The sequence below is a fragment of the Acomys russatus genome, chromosome 12, assembly GCF_903995435.1.
Source record: "Acomys russatus chromosome 12, mAcoRus1.1, whole genome shotgun sequence".
NCBI lineage: Eukaryota > Metazoa > Chordata > Mammalia > Rodentia > Muridae > Acomys > Acomys russatus.
Genome location: NC_067148.1, coordinates 41892386 through 41911459, shown reverse-complemented (window position 1 = coordinate 41911459; position 19074 = coordinate 41892386). Strand labels below are relative to the sequence as shown.

Genomic DNA, 19074 nt, shown 5'->3' with positions numbered 1-19074 from the left:
TTAACTCTGTGGAAGGTTTCCATGTTTGTACTGCAGAGCTGGCCTTGGAGACAACAGAAAGAACTGGGGTGTGCTGAGGCCCTGGGGACCCCTCCTCACCTTTCTTCTTTCCTCTTTTTCTTCTTGCTTCCTCCTTTCTCTCCCTCCTTCTATTCTCCTCTTTTCTGTTTGATAAAGTCTTGCTCTGTAGACTCAAATTTGAGATCCTCTGGCGTCAGCTTCCGGCATGCCGGAGTTGTAGGCCCTAGCATGATTAGGCCCCACCCCCCACCCTGTGTCCCACTGCAGAGCAAAGTTTTAATTGAAAAACAGAGGATTTAGCCAGGTGTGGTGGCACACGCCTTTAATCCAGCACTTGGAGGCAGAGGCTGGGGGATCGATGTGAGTTCGAGGCCAGCCTGGTCTACAATGTGAGTCCTGGACAGCCAGGGCTACACAGAGAGACCCTGTCTTGAAAAACCAACCAACCAACAAACAAACAAAAAAACAAAACAAAGAAAGAAAGAAAGAAAGGAAGAAAAACAGAGGATTTGAGTAACAGGGGACTGGCAAGTCGGGGGCTGACAGGAAGAGAAGTATCTCCTCAGGTTCTGGGAGATCTGGGCTGTTGATAATGAGGGTGGCTTTTTGTTTTGTTTTTAATCCCTTTCTCATGGGTTGAAGGAATTTTTCTAGGGAAAATGCTGTAAACACCAACTTTAGTCCAGGAGCAACCAGGAGGTGCCCAGGTGGTTTTGGCCTCTGCCTGGAGTAAGTAAAGTTTGTAAGCAGTGAGAAACAGGACATGAGCGTATTAGGATAAAAAGCCTGTGTGCCAGTGTAAAGTGGGTGGCGGCCATTGTAGTGAGGGTTCCCAAGCCGCTGTCAGCAGTTAGTTTCCTAGCTCAGCTACTTTGTTTCTCTTCACTCCAGTTTACAGATAGGGAGGGAGAGCTGGGGTGCAGAATGGGGCAGGTGTCTGCTAGGACCTCTTGCTTGGAGCTCTGCTCAAGGCGTCTGCATTCTACCTAGGAAACAACCCCCTTCTCCCCTTCTCTCCTGCCTCTCTATTTCCCCCCTGTCCCTTTATCCCTCCCCCCTTTGAGTATCTTTGTATGTGGTGTGTGTGTGTGTGTGTGTGTGTGTGTGTGTGTGTGTGTGTGTGTGTGTTAGATTCACTGAGGTAATTGTTTGTTTTTGGAGACAGGGTTTCTCTGTGTAGCCTTGGCTGTTCTGGAACTCTTCTTTGTAGACCAAGCTGGCCTCCAACTCCCAGAGATGCACCTGCCTCTGCCTCCTGAGTGCTGGGATTAAAGGTGTGCGCCACCACACCTGGCTCACTGAGGTAATTTGACCGCCACTGGCCTTCCACTCACCTCCATCTCTGTGGTTGTTTGCAGGCCATGGCACAGGCTGGCGGGCTGCCACAGGCCAACACTACTTCCGGCCAGACCTATGTGAAGAAGCTGGTTCTGCTTGGAAACAGTTCTGTGGGCAAGACCAGCCTGGTCCTCCGGTACATGAGAGAGAACTTCAGAAGCATCTTGCCGACTGTGGGCTGTAAGTGAGGAGAGCCCTGGCTGGGGCAGATGAGAATAGCCAGGTGGGAATGTGGTCTACCTCAGGATGGGCCCTGTCCTGAGACCCAAGGCTAGACATGCCTGGATTGCAGGGAGAGGCTGGGAGTCCAGCAAGGGCAGGCAGGCAGGCACGCTGTTCAGGAAGTGCGTGCCAACAGCCTTCACGAGGGATCTGGCTTCCGCCCAGCTGGCATTTGTGAGTGTATAGGTGTCCGGCAGGGGCTCTGGCCCTAGTAAGCTTGGGGAGCGTCGGGGACTGTCTACTCTCTCTTTTCTGATGTCCCCCAAGTTTTGGGGGTGGAGGTGTGACGTAGATGTCTCACTTAGGGCAGAGCACTCCTCAGTCACCTCTTCTACAGTTTGACCAGATGCAAACCTCTGTATTTACTGCTGTCCACTGATGATGGCTAAGAGCTGTGCTAATGTAGGGCTACGGAAATAACTACTTTGAGGGTGGCTTGGTGTCCATTTAGCAAAACAATAGCAGTGGGTTCTCTCTCAGGGCCTATGAGTCTCCGGCTATCTCACTCTTCTCTTCTTTTCTTTTCTTTCTCTCTTCTCTTCTCTTCCCTTCCCTTCCCTCCACTTCCCTTCCCTTCCCTCCTCTCCTCTCCTCTTCTTTTCTTTTCTTTTTTTAAAATCTTAGATGCGATAGGACCCCTTGTCCTCAGTGGACTTGAGAGTTGGGTCTCTCCTTCTGTGCTCCATCTTATTATGTATCCATCTGTCTTTCCCCCAAAACTCACCGCCTCAGGGATTGCCGATCTGTGCACACAGGTCTGGTGTGTGTGTGTGTGTGTGTGTGTGTGTGTGTGTGTGTGTGAGCTTTCTTTTTTCCTGGAAGGCTCAGCTCTGCGTTGTGTAAACATCTCAACACTGGCTAATGCGTCATTCACTGCTTGTGTGGAAAGCCACTCTGCCCTTGTGCATCTGCTGGGATTTGACACCGAGGACTTTCAACCATCATATTTATACTGGAAAAGTAAAATGAGAGAGACCACAGTTGTAAGTGGAGAGGGCAGACTTGAGCTTTACACCCATGCATCACTCAGCCCCCCTCCCCCTCTCCCTCCCTATCCCCTCTCTCTGTGCACATATGTGCATGGATGCATGTCCACACAGAGGCCACAGGAGGAGGTCTGGGTCCTTCTTTATCACTCTCCACCATAGTCTCTTGAGAAAGGATCTCTCCTAAACGCAGAGCTAGGCTGACAGTGGTCCTCTCATCTCCCTCCCTCACCCCACCCCCAGTGCTGACATCACAGGGCATCACAAGGCTGTGCCTTGATTTTTATATGGGGGCTGAGAATGGAACTCAGGTCCTCATACTTATGCAGAAAGTGCTCTTACCCAGCCTCTGAGATAATGTTTAAGATGTTAAATTAAAAAATCCCTAGGTCGTGGCTGCTTGTTACTGTGGCCCTAGGATGATGTCCTTGGGGTGGAACTTTTGATTCAACATGTTGCACTGTCTATCATAATATCCCCAATTGTCTCCAAAGCCAGGAGCATGATCCAAAGTGAGAAAGAACAGACCAGAGTGTGCTGGATTAAACATCATTGTTGCTATGGCAACGAGTCAAGGGGGGGCAGGGAGGGGTACGCAAAGAAGACAGGAAGAGGAAGTAGAAGTCGGTATGACAGACCTGACACTGCATTTGTTTCCCCCCCCCATGGGGTTTTACAACCACTTTGGGGGAGGGGACCATTAGATCGCATTACACAGGAGGAAAATGAGGTATGGTTTAAGCAAGTTATTGAGGCTCATAAAGTGAGAGGGATCTGTGACTAAGGCCACTCCAGGCTTTCACCAGCACAGGCGTGCTGTCTGGATTGGACGGTCAGTGCCCAGCAGTAGCATGCAAGATGGGAGTCCCTTGTCCTCCTGTCCACATGGAGGCTGCTGCTTTGTGCAAAGAGCAACTTAGACCCCAAGCTCATGGCACCTCAGGTTGTTTACTCAGCCTGTGTCAGTATCTGCCAAGATGCTGCCCTATTTACAGGGAGAATCCATATCTTTCCAGAAGGTTCTGTCCAGCCCTGTCTCTGCTCTTTCCAAAGTGGATGGAACTGGGTCCCCAGAGATGAGCAAGCCTTAAGTCACAGAGCTTGAGCCTTCTTTGGACTTGCGTTCCCAAATTCCATCACTGTCGTCCTCAAGAAAAGAGGCGAGGGCACAGCAGAGGGGGCAGATGCTATAGTTTTACTTCTGTTGCTGTGATGAAACACTGCAAAACTCCAAAAACAACTTGGAGTGGGGAAGGGGTCACTTGTCTTACACTTGGAGATCACAATCCTTTTGTTTGTTTGTTTATTTTTTGTTTTGTTTTTTTAAAGATGTATTTATTATGTATACAGTTCTCTGCCTGTACATACAATTGCAGGCTAGAAGAGGGCACCAGATCTCATTATAAATGGTTGTGAGCCACCATGTGGTTGCTGGGAATTGAACTCTGGACCTCTGGAGGAGCAATCAGTGCTCTTAACCTCTGAGCCATATCTCCAGTCCTATTTTTTGTTTTTGTTTGTTTGTTTGTTTTTGTTTTTCAAGACAGAGTTTCTCTGTGTAGCCTTGGCTGTCCTGGACTCACTTCGTAGACCAGGCTGGCCTTGAACTCACAGTGATCTACCTGCATCTGCCTCCCGAGTGCTGGGATTAACGGCGTGCACCAGCACTGCAGCTAAGAGAGATCACAATCCATTACTCAAGGAACTCAGCCAGGAATTGGAGGCAGCTCAGCTTTCTTTTTTAAAAATTATTTTCAGTCTTACTTTACATGTATGGTATTTTTGCCTGTGTGTATGTCTGTGCACCACATGCATGCGGAGCTCATGGAGGTCAGAAGAGGATGTTGAAGACCCTAAAACTGGAGTTACACATGGTTGTGAGCTACAATGTGGATCCTGGGAATCAAACTCTGGTACTCTGGAAGAGCAGCCAGTGTTCTTAACCACTTAGCCATCTTTCCAGACGCTCAGCTTGCTTTCTTAAACAGCCCAGACCCTCCTGCCTGGGGATCATAGGCCTCACAGTGGGCTGGGCCCTCTCGTATCAACCATCAATCAAGACAATCCTTTACTGATATGGCCACAGGCCAGTCTATGCTGGGTGGTCCCTTAGTTTTGAGACTCTTTCAAGTAACTCCAGGCTGTGTCAAGTTGACAGTGGAAGCTAAGGAGGACATCAGGTGAGGCCAGAGGCCACATGGGGTGCTAAGTCCATAGCCAAGGAACACCAAAGGTGGGTGGAGTCCCTAGAGGCTGGAGAGAGATGGGCATGGGCTCTCTTCTAGAGCTCAGAGAAGGAGCTGGCCTTGCTCATGGCTTGACTTGGGGCTTCTGGCTTCCACAATGGAAAGAATGGGTTTCCTGTTTTAAACTACTCTGTGGTTACTCCAGCCCTGGGAAACATTCACTGTCTTTGAGCTGGAAGTTTCTTTTCACCCATGTAGGCCTCCCCAGTCACCTCCGAATCTATCCTGGGTCTGTGTGGGGGAGTGGCTCCGAGCAAAGCCCTTGGTCTCTGCTGACCCTTTATGTCCCGGGATCCCTAACTTCCCTCCCCACTTTCCTTCTAGCCTTCTAGTAGCTCACACACTTGAAACAGATACCATCAAATAACTATTTAAGAATCACATCCCGGCCGGCAAGATGGCTTATCAGTTAAGAACACATACTGTTCTTGCCGAAGACCTGACTCCTGATCTCAGCACCCACATTTGACAGCTCACAACCATCTATAAACTCCAGAGGATTCAGTGTTCTCTTCTTGTCTCCATAGGCACTGCATTAAACCCAAAACCCACCCGATTCCCACATAATTAAAAATAAAAATTCACCTTTGGAAAGCAAAGCTCAAGGAAAAAAAAATATTCCTTCAAAGAAAAGATGGATTGCACGTGACACGAGGGCTTGGAGTCCTTCTCTGTGATTTGATTAGATAGGTGCCCGAGTGAGGAAGGGAACCCCAGGAGCTGCACGGAGCACTCAGGAGAAGGCAGGGAGAATTAAGTAACTCAGGAGATATTTCTAGGTGCAGAGGTGAGGAGAGCTGCAGAGGAGCGAGGCTGCCTGAGGAGGCTGGCTTCCGGTGACTGAGGGCGGCCTCAGAATGGGACAAGTGGATGAGTGGCCAGTAGGCCAGAGGGGCCAAGGCACAAAAGTTCTCAGAGTTCAATGGCATTGGTAGACACTGTAGAGACATGGCAGATTATTTGTTTCTGCAGGTGCCTTCCATGACATTCTTAGCTCAGGGTCTTGTATTTCATCCCAAGAAGACACCTATAAGGGACACAAAGCAGATGCCAGCTACGCTTTGCTCTAAAAGAGGAGCTCCAGCTTCCGGAATGGGCCTTGAATCAGCCTTTGCCAGCGTGTGCCCAGCTGCCTCTCACTGGGCTGCTGGCATGGATTGACAAGACATGTAGGATCCCTGATGACCACCTCATTCATCCCCAGCAAACTCCCTTGCCCTCCTGGTTGTAGGTGCGTTCTTCACAAAGGTGATGGATTTGGGCTCCTCATCTCTGAAGCTTGAGATCTGGGACACAGCTGGCCAGGAGAAGTACCACAGCGTCTGCCACCTCTACTTCAGGGGTGCCAATGCCGCACTCCTTGTGTATGACATCACTCGGAAGGTAGGGTCACCTCCCAGATCCTCCCCCAGGCAACTGTCTGTTTACTGCCTTCTCCAGGGGTCAATGGCAAGTTAATGGAATGGGTGCCTTGGTTTGTGGGAACTACCACATCCACCAAAAGGGCCATTGAGCCTGTGTTAGTCAAGTCATCAGAGAGCCCTCTTGGCACCCCCTCACACCCAACGCTGGCCTCTGTTCCTCTGCAATCTCCTGGTACCCTCCTCACCCCGATAGCACCACCATTACTGGTTCTGGCATGCTGCTAAGACCACAAGAGGCTGTTACAGAGCCCACCCACTTCCATAGGCCATGAACCTTGTGTCACCAGGGGATGCAGAACACAGAGCATGCATGGAGGTGACATGGAAGGACTGGACTCACATGCCCATGTTTATCCAACCTGGCCTAGGGCAGGGTGAGCTTGCTGCCCCAGGACCTATGACAGGAGGCAGGGAAGTGGGGACCAGCCATATTGGGTAGGAAGCAGGAAGATGCAGTAGGAACAAGAGGCCTGGGAGAGGGTCCTGGATAAAAGGCAGTGGAACCAGAAAGTATGTGTTGGCACAGGTCCAAGAATGCAGAGCGATAAGTCCTCATATCAGCCTTGATGCCAGGGCTCAGGAGAAAGGTTCCAAAGGACACAGGGCTACACCCCTCACTTAGCTGGTGTCCCTGGGGTGCAGTTAGGAACTGGATTTGGGGAGATAACAGTTCCCTTAAGCCGTCTTGTGCAAGATAGTATCCAGAGTGGAGCTCTTGACCCCAAACGCCATGTGACCCCCATATCCCCCGCTCTCTGGTGTGCTAACTGGCTGCACAGCTCTCCCTTAGCAGCATGAGTGGGTATGTGAACGACCATCCTGGATACTCAACCTGGATGCCCTCCCAGGGGGCCAGAGCAGCCCTTTGGCCCGGCTTTGGAACAAGGCTTTGATGTGGCCACTAATCCGTGAGGAAGCTTTGCTCTTCCAGTTCAGCAAGGAGAACTCTGGCGTGGCCTCTGTTCTGTCTCGTTAGGATTCCTTTCACAAGGCCCAGCAGTGGCTGGAGGAGCTGGAGAAGGAGTTCCAGCCAGGAGAGGTGGTGGTGATGCTGGTCGGCAACAAAACAGACCTCGGCGAGGAGCGGGAAGTGACCTTCCAGGTGCCACATGGTGGCTGGCAGGAGGGAGTCCTTGTGTGGGTGGACTTGAGGGTGTCTGAGACCTTGAAACTCTCTCTCTCTCTCTCTCTCTCTCTCTCTCTCTCTCATTCTCACACACACATCTGTGCCTCAGGCACTCACATACCCACCCACACACTTGCACTTCTCTGCACACCCATGATTCCTTTACCTGCATATATGCTCATAATATATAGGTACATGTGCACAAACATACATGTGCCTCCAAAGTCATACATGTTAATATCTCAACATGCAAACCCACATGCACTTGTGTGTGCATAAACATACAAAGATTCCATCTTAGTTTCCCTTTAGGTTGGAGATTCATGGAGGAGGTGTGTGCACGCACATGTACACAGGGAGTGTGTGAGTTGGGTGGTCTACGTGAAGAGCGTGTGAACACACGTGTGACCCACCACAACCAGTCTTTTGTTGTTGTTGTTGTTGCTTTGAGGCAGGGTCTAATGTGTCGTAGGCTGGTCTGGAACTCACAATCTTTCACCAGCTTCCTGAGTGCTGGGATTATATGTGCATGCCAGTTTCTTGTGAGTCAGTCAGGTGTCTTTGGAGGGGCTCTCTTTAAACACACTGACTTTTTCCTTCAGGAAGGGAAGGAGTTTGCGGAGAGCAAAAACCTGCTATTCATGGAAACCTCGGCCAAGCTGAACTACCAGGTGTCTGAGGTCTTCAACACTGTTGGTGAGTGATGGCCCCTCAGAGGTGTGTGGGAGCTCACTGCCATGTCTCTTTCCCTGGGTCTTCTTCTGGTGTCCCTGGGGTGGGGAGGGGCATGAGGAAAGGTAATAGGGAGTGCTTGGGTTAGGGACCTGGGGGGCAGGGATTCCCATCCCCAGTAGACCCTGTTTTCCACAGCCCAGGAGCTACTGCAGAGAGCAGGAGAGGAGGGGAACAGCAGCTCACAGGAAGGCGAAGCTGTGGTTCTGAACCAGGGACCTGCGGTCAGGCGGGGCCAGTGCTGTGCGCGATAGAGATGGGTGAGCGTGTGGAGGACGTCTCAGCCCGTGCCTCAGAGGGTCCTCAGACTGAGCTGCATCTTCAGAACAAGGGCTGTTGGCTCTTTGTTCATATTTGCTATTGAAGATGGCTTATCCCCGAGCCCTGGAGGCTGCCGGAAGCTGCTTCCTTCATAATAACTGCTTGCCAAAGTGGATGGAAACTCTCTGGGGGAGGATCCGGTACCGAATGGCTCCCAGGAGACTGCCAGCCCCATCTTACCGGATATGGCCCCCATTCCTGGATGCCCTGAGTCAAGTGTGCAGGTCCGACGTGGCCTATCCTTTTCGGCTTCCTTGCTGCCAGCGCAGAGGAGTTAAAGGAAAGCAGAAGTGTGCACTGGAAAAGGTCTTTGATGCATGTGATGGGAAGACAGATGCTTCATAACTGGACCACCTTCGCTCTGGAAGGTGTCAGGGGAGGAGAAAGGGGTCGATAAAGGCATCAATGCAAAGAAAATGGAGAGATGATCCCAAGGGAAAAAAATGAGTCCAAGGTGCTGGGGACCCTGGAGAGACAGTTCAGAAGGGCAGCTGGGATAAAAGTGTCCCCCTTCCAGCTGTGGATGGACAGAGCCAGGTGGCAAGGACTCTAAAACCTGGATGCTGTGTTGTCTTATGCCCTTCTCTCCAAATATTAAATGTCTTGACAACCTGACCACTTTACGGGGCTACACTAGGACCCATGGCCTCATGGGTCACACTGTTCAGTCTTTTTGCACATATTCTAGATGGGTTTGTGGGCATTAAACACAAATGAGGGCTTGTGGGGCAAGTGCTGAGCATCGGCACAGGCATTGGTCTGTGTGGGCTGTTTCTCCCAATGGTGATTGTGTTGTCTGCATTGTAAGTTCTCATCCTTATAGAGAAACCCAGGTCCCTGTCGAGGGAGGAAAGCCCCAGAGGACATGTTCCTGTTGGGTGTCTTGCTATGGCACATTGGAAGTATTTCAAATGTGGCCGTTCAGGCTGATTTGTTGTTGCTGTTTTTTTGTTTGTATGTTTGTTTGTTTTTAGACAGGGTTTCTCTGTGTAGCCTTAGCTGTCCTAGACTCACTCACTTTGTAGACCAGGCTGGCCTGGAACACACAGCAATCCTCCTGCCTCTGTCTCTCGAGTGCTGGGATTAAAGGCATGCACCACCACCAAGCCAGGCTCAAAGCTGTTTTGTTATCCTTGCTTCTGGGAGTGTGAAAAGTTGTTGAGTCTGAATATGGGGACATTATTGTTGGGTGTGGTGATGTAGGCCTCTAGTCCCAGCACGTGCAAGGCTGATGCAGGGGACTGGGCTGCATAGTGAAAACACAAACAAACAAACAAACAAACAAAACAAAACCATGCCAACAGAGCAAAACAAACCATAAAGAACACACTGTGCTACTGAAGTAGGCGACCTCACTGTGTCCACTCTCAAGGTCCAACGGTTAAGCGTGAAATCCCTTCTCGCTTTATTTCTAGTTCTCACCCAAGGTGAGCTCAGGATGGCTTGGAGCTTGTCTGTGCCTAGAGTGTGGCCTCTGCTCTTGTTGGCTCTGCTTGGATAGAACATGTCAGCCACCTGCCTTCAAGTTTCAAGTGGGGCTCAGCCTAGGCACTGGAGGAACCTCCTGGCCCTACTGCACCCCTGGAGCTTCAGTTCTGGGGCCTAGAAACAACCCCGACTTTCTGGGTACTGGTGGAGTCCCGATCTGACCTAAAGGGAATCCCTGTGACTGCTGGACCGATGTGAGCCAGACACAGGCTTGTTCTCATCACGACTGGTGAGGAAACGTCAAGTGTTGATTGGGAGATTCTCCCCCACTCTTCTCTGGTTTCTGAGTGAGGCCTGTTGCTGTTGTGCAACTGCTTTTCTGACAGGCAGGGGAGATGGATGGTGGCCACAGGATGATTCTCTAACAACTGAACGAGGGGAAATGAATGGTCTGGCATCCCAGGCTCAAATAAGGGCTGGGGATCTTGCAGCCCAAAGACAGGCCCCCTCCTGGAGGCGTACAAGTGGAGGTGCTGGGGTGGGGTGGGGGGGAAGTGTTGTGTGTGTTAACTGTGACCACTAGGTGGTGCTCCAGTATCACTTAAGACATATCCTGCTGGGTCCTGGGTGCCTAGAAATTCAGGTGAACCCCCTTAAGAGGCAAATCATTGCCTTGAGGAAGCAGGAAGTGGGGGAAACCCCCAAGAAGATTTGCAGGGTGCCTGTCTGTCTGATTGCCAGTCTCTCCTCTATCTCAAACTTACGACACACTCCAGCAGAAAGCCCAAGACTGGATGGATCTGGTACCATCCAGCTTTCTGACCGCACCGCCCCCCCAAACTTATGACACACTTCAGCAGAAAGCCAAAGACTGGATGGATCTGGTACCATCCAGCTTCCTGACACCCCCCCCCCCACCAGGCAAGTGAAACTCCGTGACATCTCGGCAATCACCCTGGAGAAATCTTTTACAGCTGAGAGGCAGGGTCTCAAGGTCATCGTCCAGGTTAGCATGTGGAGGTGGAACCCAGGACCCCATCAGAGGACCCAGAGCATTTGGATAGTGGGGCAGCGTGTCCAGCTAAGGGCCAGGTCTTTTTCTGTGACAGGAAGTGCTGGAGCAGAGCCAGGCACATCATCTTGGAGGGCGGGGGTGGGGATAATCAGCATGGATAATTGGAAAGAACAGCCTCTCTGGTGCTTCAGAAGGTCAGTGTTATCACTAAAGGCTGCAATAAAATCAGGGTGGGGGGAGGGAGTAGAGAGAGAGGGGGAGAGAGAGAGACAGAGAGAGGCAGAGAGAGACACAGAGAGAGACACACACACAGAGAAAGAGACAGAAAGAGAGAGAGAGAGAGAGAGAGAGAGAGAGAGAGAGAGAGAGAGCGGAAGAGAGAGAGAGAGAGAGAGAGAGAGAGAGAGAGAGAGAGAGAGAGAGAGAGAGAGAGAGAGATATTACTGGCTACTGGCCTTTTCAATTCAGGCTTTCATTTTGTCTTATTCTTGGGAGAAACGTGCTGAACTATTTGGGAATAACGTCCTGCTGTCTGCAGTTTATGACCAGACCAAGTGGCTCTAGGACAAGGAGGGAAAGTGGGAGGACAGCAAACTGGATAGGTGATGAGCCCATGTGGGTTGGGATAGTCGTTACAGTATCTTTGGGGATTTTCTGTATGTCTTAAAAACTGTTCCAAGATGGTGGAAAAGATGGCTATGCCTCCATCCATCCATCTATCTGGATGAGGAGATGTTCTGCCATTCCTGGAGAGCTGCTGTGGGAGGCCACCCTCCAAGCTGGGTACCTACTACCATTGCCAGAGAAAAACTGCTATTGGCTGCAGGAAACCCTCAGCAAGACCCAGCCTGTTCCTGCATAGAAGGAGGCCTGGGAGGGTCATTAGACCTTCATCTGATAGCCCAGCCACTCCCTCCTTGTGCCTCCCACCCCACCACATCTGCGTGCTGTTTCGCCCCAGCTGCAAGTGGTTTTGGAAGATGCTAGATTCTGGCAGCTAGAGTGTAGAGGCCATGGGAGAAACTGTAGGGGAGACGGCTTGTCTCCCTGGTAAACAGTCACACAGCAGATGCCCGGAGGATAGCCCAAGAAAAACAGCATAGACAATGGCCAGATGACCAACCCCACCCCCCTCCAGCTGAGACCCAAGTTGGTACGTGGGTAGGATCGCACCTTCTGAATGAGGAGGAGGCTAGCCCAGGCTTCTACCCTGGCAGAGGCTGCTGGCAACCACTGGCACTCTGTGCAGGCAAATCTCATTGCCGCCCAGGCTTCCTATGGAGTCTCCCTAAACTCTCTCTGTTCTCCCTTTTCTAAGGACACCAGCTGTGTGGTGTTGCCATCCACTTTACTTGGACTCAGGAAGCTGAATAGAATGGGGACGTGCCCTGACTCTGAAGCAGGTTTGCGTTTGAGGAAGGACATAGAGACACTCTGCGTGACCTAAAAGGGGTATATAGGGTCCAAATGATTGGGGTCAAGCCTCTCTGGGATTCTTCCCTGAGCAGGAAGGAGGGTGACATGACCATGTGTGGTTTGTGGCTGCCAGGCTTCTTCAAGGGACAAGGAACAGGGTGTGTTGAGGGTGGTGAGGGACACCATGTTGTCATTGTACTGGTGGAGCCAAGTAATGCATTTGCCCAAATGGCAGACATAGTACTGAACGTGACCCTAGTGACACCATAGGTCCTAGGTGATGGCACTAGGTATCTTCAAAGGCTGTGATGAACACTCTCTGTCCTGCAGGGTGCTGGGTACAGAGCCCTGGAGGCAGGGCTCTGAGGACCATCCCTATATCATTTAATTTTTGCAGCCCCAACACAGCTCTAAAAATTAGTCTTAAAAAATGCTAAGAGAAGCCAGGCAGTGGTGGTGCATGCCTTTAATCCCAGCACCTGGGAGGCAGAGGCAGGGGGATCGCTGTGAGTTTGAGGCTAGCCTGGTCTACAAAGTTAGTCCAGGACAGCCAAGGCTACACAGAGAAACCCTGTCTTGAAAAAAAAAAAAAAAAAAGAGCTAAGAAAAGGACATGGGCCCTGCAGGGACCTTGTGCTGCTTTTCTTTGGGACCAAGTATCTTACATAGTGTAGTGTGTATGGTCCCCCTGACTTTAGGCAGTGTGCAAGCTGAGTATGTGTTCAGAGTACCTTGGGTGGGTGGGAGCTTGTGGGAGCATTTGACCAAGGAAGGGGCACCCCATTTCTGGGCAGTGGTGTGGCTTTGGGAAATAGGAATTTTCAGGAACACTGATATCAACCTTCCCTTCCCCCAGTGCAGGTTTGTTTTTGTTTTCTCGAGACAGGGTCTCTCTGTGTAGCCTTGGCTGTCCTGGACTTGCTTTGTAGACCAGGCTGGCCTTGAACTCACAGCAATCCACCTGCCTCTACCTCCCGAGTGCTGGGATTAAAGGCGTGCACCACCACTGCCAGGCTCCAGTGCAGGTTCTGAAGAAACCAGTCTAACCTCTGCAGGTCTCTGCTATTCTTTTGAGGGCAGGTCGGAACCTCTTCTTTCCAAAGGGGTGTTGGGCTCTGTGCCTCTTTCCCAGTTAACCTCCCAGGAGAGAAAACATCTTCCTGTCTGTTGCCACACGGTTACAGGTATACAGTAAACAGGGCTAGCACTTTTATTAGATTAAAGGGAAAACAGAGGAGAGGGAGGGTGGGGGAGACTCTGCAGGGGAGAGGGAGGGTGGGGTGGGCTCAGCATCACTGTCTTCATGAGCTGAGCTCTTATCCACGCTGAGAGAACTTGGCACCCCCATCCAGCGGGAGGCAGCTTAGCCAGCGGCGCCTCGGGCCAGGTTTGGTGATGTCCCTCAGGGCTGCCCTCCTCCTGCCGAAGCGGCCCACAGGCCTGATCCCACGGCCTGCATACCAGGCAGGATTGATGTCAGGGGCTGGAAAGGAAAGAGCGAGAGCAGGATATGGGATGCCTGGCACACAAGTGCAGTGTCCCCAACACAGAGCCCCTAAGCAGATAGAAACCTGGGCCATGTGGTCACCTACCCTGATGAGACTGGCCAGGCCATAGCTGGGCAGTGATATGGCTTTGGGAAAGGAATTACATATATGCCAGGACCAGTATCCCCTACCTATCCTGTACCCTTCCTAAGTTCTTAAGGGACCCGGCCAAGATGGGTATGGACATGGTGAGGACAGGGGGACAGGACTATTCGGGGGGAGAGGTCCATTCAACAGGATCAGTCTCCAAACTGACCATGTAGCCAGGTCGTTTTGACTTAGATCTCATTGGTTCTCGAGCTGTAGGTCATGACTCCCACACGATTACATATCAGATATCCTGCATATCAGATACTTATAGCACGGTTCGTAACAGTAGTGAGATTACAGTTAGAAAGTAGCAACAAAAATAATTTTATGGTTGGGGGGGGTCACCATAAGATAAAGAACCGTGTTAAGGGGTGGCAGCATTAGGAAGGTTGAGAGCCACTCAGGTGCTGGGCACTCAAGGCGTCTAGGGAGGGTATGGAAAGAGGGGCAATCCAGGCTGCCCTCCACAAGCCAGGCACTCACTGCGTGTCTCCATGGAGTGCTGGTGGGCTCGGCTGGAAGCTCCGGGGAGGACTAAGGCCAGCAGTAGCAAGCAAAGAAGCCACGCCCTCACTGCCATGCTTCCGGCTTCCTGGAAGGTGCCCTGGGATCCCACTGGGGATGGTATGGCCTGGGGTAGAGGTGCAAGGGTAAGTTGTATGTATGCACAAAGCTGGGAGGGACCTTAAGTTGTGTGTGCAGGTGTACATGTGTGCATGGTGCCTGCATGTTCATATATGGTATGCAGGTGCATGTGTTTAGTGCACATAGCTACAGTTCTCAGAAGAGAGGTGTATGAACTGTGCACAGGTGGCTGTCTTGGGGCATCCTTGGGCCTGTCTGTCTATCTGTGTGATGAGCTGGGAGGTAGTCACCCAGGTCTTGGTGGGAAGCAGATTTATGGAGCCCTGTGTGCAGCAGAGGTGGGGAGGACAAGTTGCTCAAGCTCTGAGGTAGCTAGGGGTATGGGAGTATTGAGACATTAGTGCTCAGTTCTTCCCCACACTTGGCCCAGGGCCTCCTGACACTGAGCCAGGGGCAGGCAATGGAGGACACTTAGCACCCTCCTTCGCTAGTGAATGCACACCCCACAGCCCCCACAATAACCCAGGACTTCAGACCTACTTTGCTGAGACTCCAGAGTGAGTCTGTGGTACCTGCCCCTCCTCACAGAGCCCTCTAGAGTGACAGAGGAGAGGGCTGCTCCTGTGTATGAGAACGGGCACCCAGCTGGAGGAGAACCCTGACCTACCACATAGCATCCATCTGTGATACCTCTTGGAGGGGAACTTTTCCTCCTTGCTCCCACCCCTGAGGTTTCAGGTCCCACTAGAAGATGCTCAGGACTTCATCTGCTTCAAGAAAGACTCCACCTCCACCTCCTCAGTGGACCTCAACTTTCCAGCTTCTCCTTGACCCACACAGAAAAAGCTGTCCACCAGAGCTCTTTAAAATGCCTGCCCCACTCCTCTTCACAATCCTGGGGGTGTTCTACACAGCACAAGGGCACTAGAGGAAATGGCGGTGCCATCATGAATCATTGTAAAGACTGCACCCACAAAGGCTAGGTGTATTCTAGGCATGCTAGCTGACCCTGGTTTCTGAGCCTGAGGTACCCACTTTCTGGAATGCTTCAGATCTCTCTGCCTGGTATGCCTTCTAAGCTCTTCTTGAGACACCTTCACCTGCCCTCTCAACCGTGGACAGCCCTGGAGTGTCAGAGCCCCCACAGCCTCTCCCACCACAGGTAGCTCTCTTCTGCTTGTGCTATTTGCTTGGTGCCCACACCTGGCTGCCCAGTAAGCCTGGCAGAGAAAACCTATATAGAGGAACTGTCAATCACAGCAACACCTGCCCCTCCAGTATTGCCAAGCTACTTACCCACTGTCCCTTGAGTGTGATGACAACGCTGCCTGGGTGTGAGGTGAGGCCTGTCTGCCTGCTCACCTTTTATAGGCCAACAAGGAGGCAGTGGATGCCCACCCCCTCCCCCGGTCCCCTCCTTGAGATGGTGTCTTTGCTCATAGCCTGCAGTCCCTAACTGTGTCTCCTCCCTCATCAAGACATTCCATTTTTTTTCTTTCCTTTCTTTTTTACCTTAAAAGAAGGGGGAAAAAAAAAGCCAAACTCTCATCAGCGTTGTGATTTGTTCCTTCCTGAATTATATAATTTCATTTGGGCCAAGTGGCTTTAAAACACATTAACCTCCCCCTCTTCATGCTCGCCTTTGGGCAGACTCCGCAGTTACGTGTCCACCCGTCCTCTCAGTGTGAACACGGCCATCAAACTGGACTATGCTCTCTTCTGAATACTCTGCCCCTTCATTCTGCCTCACCTGAGCCGTGGCTTCCTGGAATGTCGTCCAGGAAGTCCTTCACACTCAGGTGGGTGTTGTCCCTCACCTTGTTTATCCACACGTGGGGTCTTTAGACACACTGCCTCGATCCCATTCCGAGTCTATGATTCGGACAAGCTTATTGATATAAAACAAACAGAAGCCTGGTGTTATGGCACATGACTGTAACCCCAGCACTCAGGAAAGTGAGGCAGGAGGATGTCTATGAGTTGAAGAGCAGCCTGTCTCAGCAAAACAAAACAAAACAAAACAAAAATTGAAAACAAAACAGAGAGGGTTACTTTTACTGTAAAGAAAGTTTAAAGGTGGAACGAAGTAGAGTTCTATCTGTAACCCCAGCGCTGAGGTAGAGGGGGTGGGCAGAGACAGAAGATCCTTGAAGCTTCATTAGGCAGTCATCCTTGCTAAATTGATAACCTCCATGTTCAATGACTAAAAAAAAAAAAAAAAAAAGAAATGATTGAGGAAGATGCCCAATGTTCATCTCTGGTCTCTATGAACAAGTACACAGGGTGCCCATACAAATGTGTACACACCCCACCCCAACACATACAAAACAACTTTTAAAAGGGAAGTTTATTTTCCTTTAAAATCAATTTACATGCAATTAGAAAAAAATGGTACACACAAAAATAAATCAAAGAACTTAGATATTGAGAAAGGGCCAGTGTTTTCATTATGGGTATTTACTTTTGGTGAATTTCCTGTGCCTTATGGGTAGACTCAGCCTGCTTGTAGGTTCTGAGCCTCATTTTTCTACCATTATATCCTGGGATTGTTAAAGTATCTGTAGCTCTATGCTGTTGAAAATGACTATGCAATATTCTGCCATTTAACTTGTGCCTGTCATCACCATGCCAATAGTTTCAGATCATATGAAATAGCACTTAAGTGCAATAGAACATTCTTGAAGGAGCTATGCCTGAGAAGAGATAAAGCATGTGCACTCTCCCCAGATCACCATTTCCTGGCCACCACCAGACTTGTAGGAAGAGCTTCAGGCTGCACCTTCACTCTCTGGGCACTTGGTCATGTAGCATCTGTTTTTCTCCGGGCTTGGCTGCTCTTCCTTGGAAGAGGGCTCTGGCCAGTGGGCTCCTTGGGAGATGTGGTAAGAGGTGGGTGTGGTAGGAAACTATAGGAGGAGGCCATAGCCTGAAGATTAGGGTCGGGGGAGCTTTAAATGTTTCCTCGATGCCTTGGCTCCATCTGTGGCTAGCCCAGGCATTAGCAATGGTGAAAGCCGGCCTCTCACCTTGGTGAGAACTACCATGGTGGAGCATGCTTCTGCCTTGGGGGTGAGTCTTGTGGGAAATTCCCCTGGATGTTCTAAGGCCCAAGGGGACTGTTGTGAGACTTTGGGTCTGAGGCTGACTCTCTGTCTCTCTCTTTCTGTATGTGTATGTGTGTGCACGTGTGTAGAAGTTTACTTTTATCGAAGTAGCTTTATTAAAGTGCAGTATGGATAGATTGCCCCTTTGAGGGTTCAAACGGGAGCCAGCCGGCAGGGTGGGAGGCAGTACAAGGGTCTGCGCCTCAGCCTCACCTCCTCACTACATACTTAATGACACCAGACAAAGGGCCTGCAGGCTTAAGAGGTGCTTGGTATGGCTGGAGATGTTCCAAAGGCAGGTGAGGCAGGACCTGGGCTGCTGTGGTAGTGAGTTGCAGGCCTCCCCTGGGTACTCAGAGCCGAGAAGCAGCTTGCATGAAGGGTTTGACTGGAGATCAGGGAGACTTTGCCACATCTTATTAATGGGCCGTGGAGCTCAGTTAGGAGACCCATAGACTCCTGAACCAGCTTTGGGCACAGCAGAGGGACTTCTCATCTGGCTAGGCCTGCTGTAGGCAGCCAGCACTGAGGAAACAGATGGCCCTAAGTAACTGCCCCCCTGGGTCTGGAATAGTGAGCTGTGGCAACCATGGGGCATCACCTGGAATTCTGAACAGCTGACAGAACAGGGTCACATGGGGGAGACAGAGGCTATGTGCCCCCCATCACCTGTATCCGACACTGGATTGCTTGTGTCCCTCAGCTGCAGGAGAAAGCTCCATGCCTTTCCCCATTCTCAGACTTGGATGAATTTCTGCCCCTTGCTGTGAAGGGAGACCCATTTGAACAGGACTCCCTGGCCAGTGTCCCCACCCTTTGGTCTTCCTCAGGCTTCCAGCAGAGCGATGAGGGCCTTTCTGTTTGGGATGGCCATGACAGGCAGACTGCACGGTCACCAGCAAGCCTGCCTCTGACGCACATGGCTTTGGAAGATTTGAATTCTTGATAAATCCCAAAACGGTCATCTGTGTGGGCTAGAAACCTGTGTTCAAAGCAAGAGCTGTCTAGAAGGTGAGGTGCCTACGTAATGTACCCCCAGAAGCCTGTGTTAGAGGCTTGGTCTCACTGTGGCAGTGCGGGGGGTGGTGGCATTGCTGGGGGTGGGGTGGGTGAGGAGGACTCTATTTCTCCTCATTCTCAGCCTGTAATTGCTCACTCTCTCTTCACACCCTCAGACACTCTTGTATTGGTCTCTCTCCCGAGCAGTCAGAATGCCTCCTGCTGAACCATCGCTTTCCAATCCATGTGTGAACACAGTTCAGCAATGCCTAGAGACAGGGTTGAAGGAGTGTAGTGAAGGAGTATTGGAGTGTCTGTTGGCAGGTGGAGATCACGTGAGGAGAGAGTCACACAGTCTGTCTCTCCTGGGGCAGGCTGGCGGGTGCCCTGACTCTGGTCAGTGAAGTGGTGACAGCCGGTGGTCTGAGAACCTGCTGTTTCACAGGGGGGTCCACACAGGAAGTTCTTCTTACT

At 51.1% G+C, this 19074-nt stretch overlaps 2 protein-coding genes across 2 annotated transcripts; one reads left to right on the top strand and one right to left on the bottom strand.

The window, feature by feature from the left end:
* Positions 1-1382: 1382 nt before the first annotated feature.
* Positions 1383-8360, top strand: Rab17 (RAB17, member RAS oncogene family). Its single transcript, XM_051153736.1, has 5 exons — positions 1383-1539; positions 6045-6196; positions 7214-7339; positions 7966-8059; positions 8234-8360. The coding sequence occupies exons 1-5, from the start codon at positions 1383-1385 to the stop codon at positions 8347-8349; spliced, it is 645 nt and encodes a 214-aa protein (XP_051009693.1). The 3' UTR covers positions 8350-8360.
* A 5231-nt stretch (positions 8361-13591) lies between these two features.
* Prlh (prolactin releasing hormone) lies at positions 13592-14610 on the bottom strand. The gene is made up of 2 exons (XM_051153735.1): positions 14396-14610; positions 13592-13758 (listed from the first exon to the last, which is right to left on the bottom strand). The coding sequence occupies exons 1-2, from the start codon at positions 14490-14492 to the stop codon at positions 13592-13594; spliced, it is 264 nt and encodes an 87-aa protein (XP_051009692.1). The 5' UTR covers positions 14493-14610.
* Between the last annotated feature and the right edge of the window lie 4464 nt (positions 14611-19074).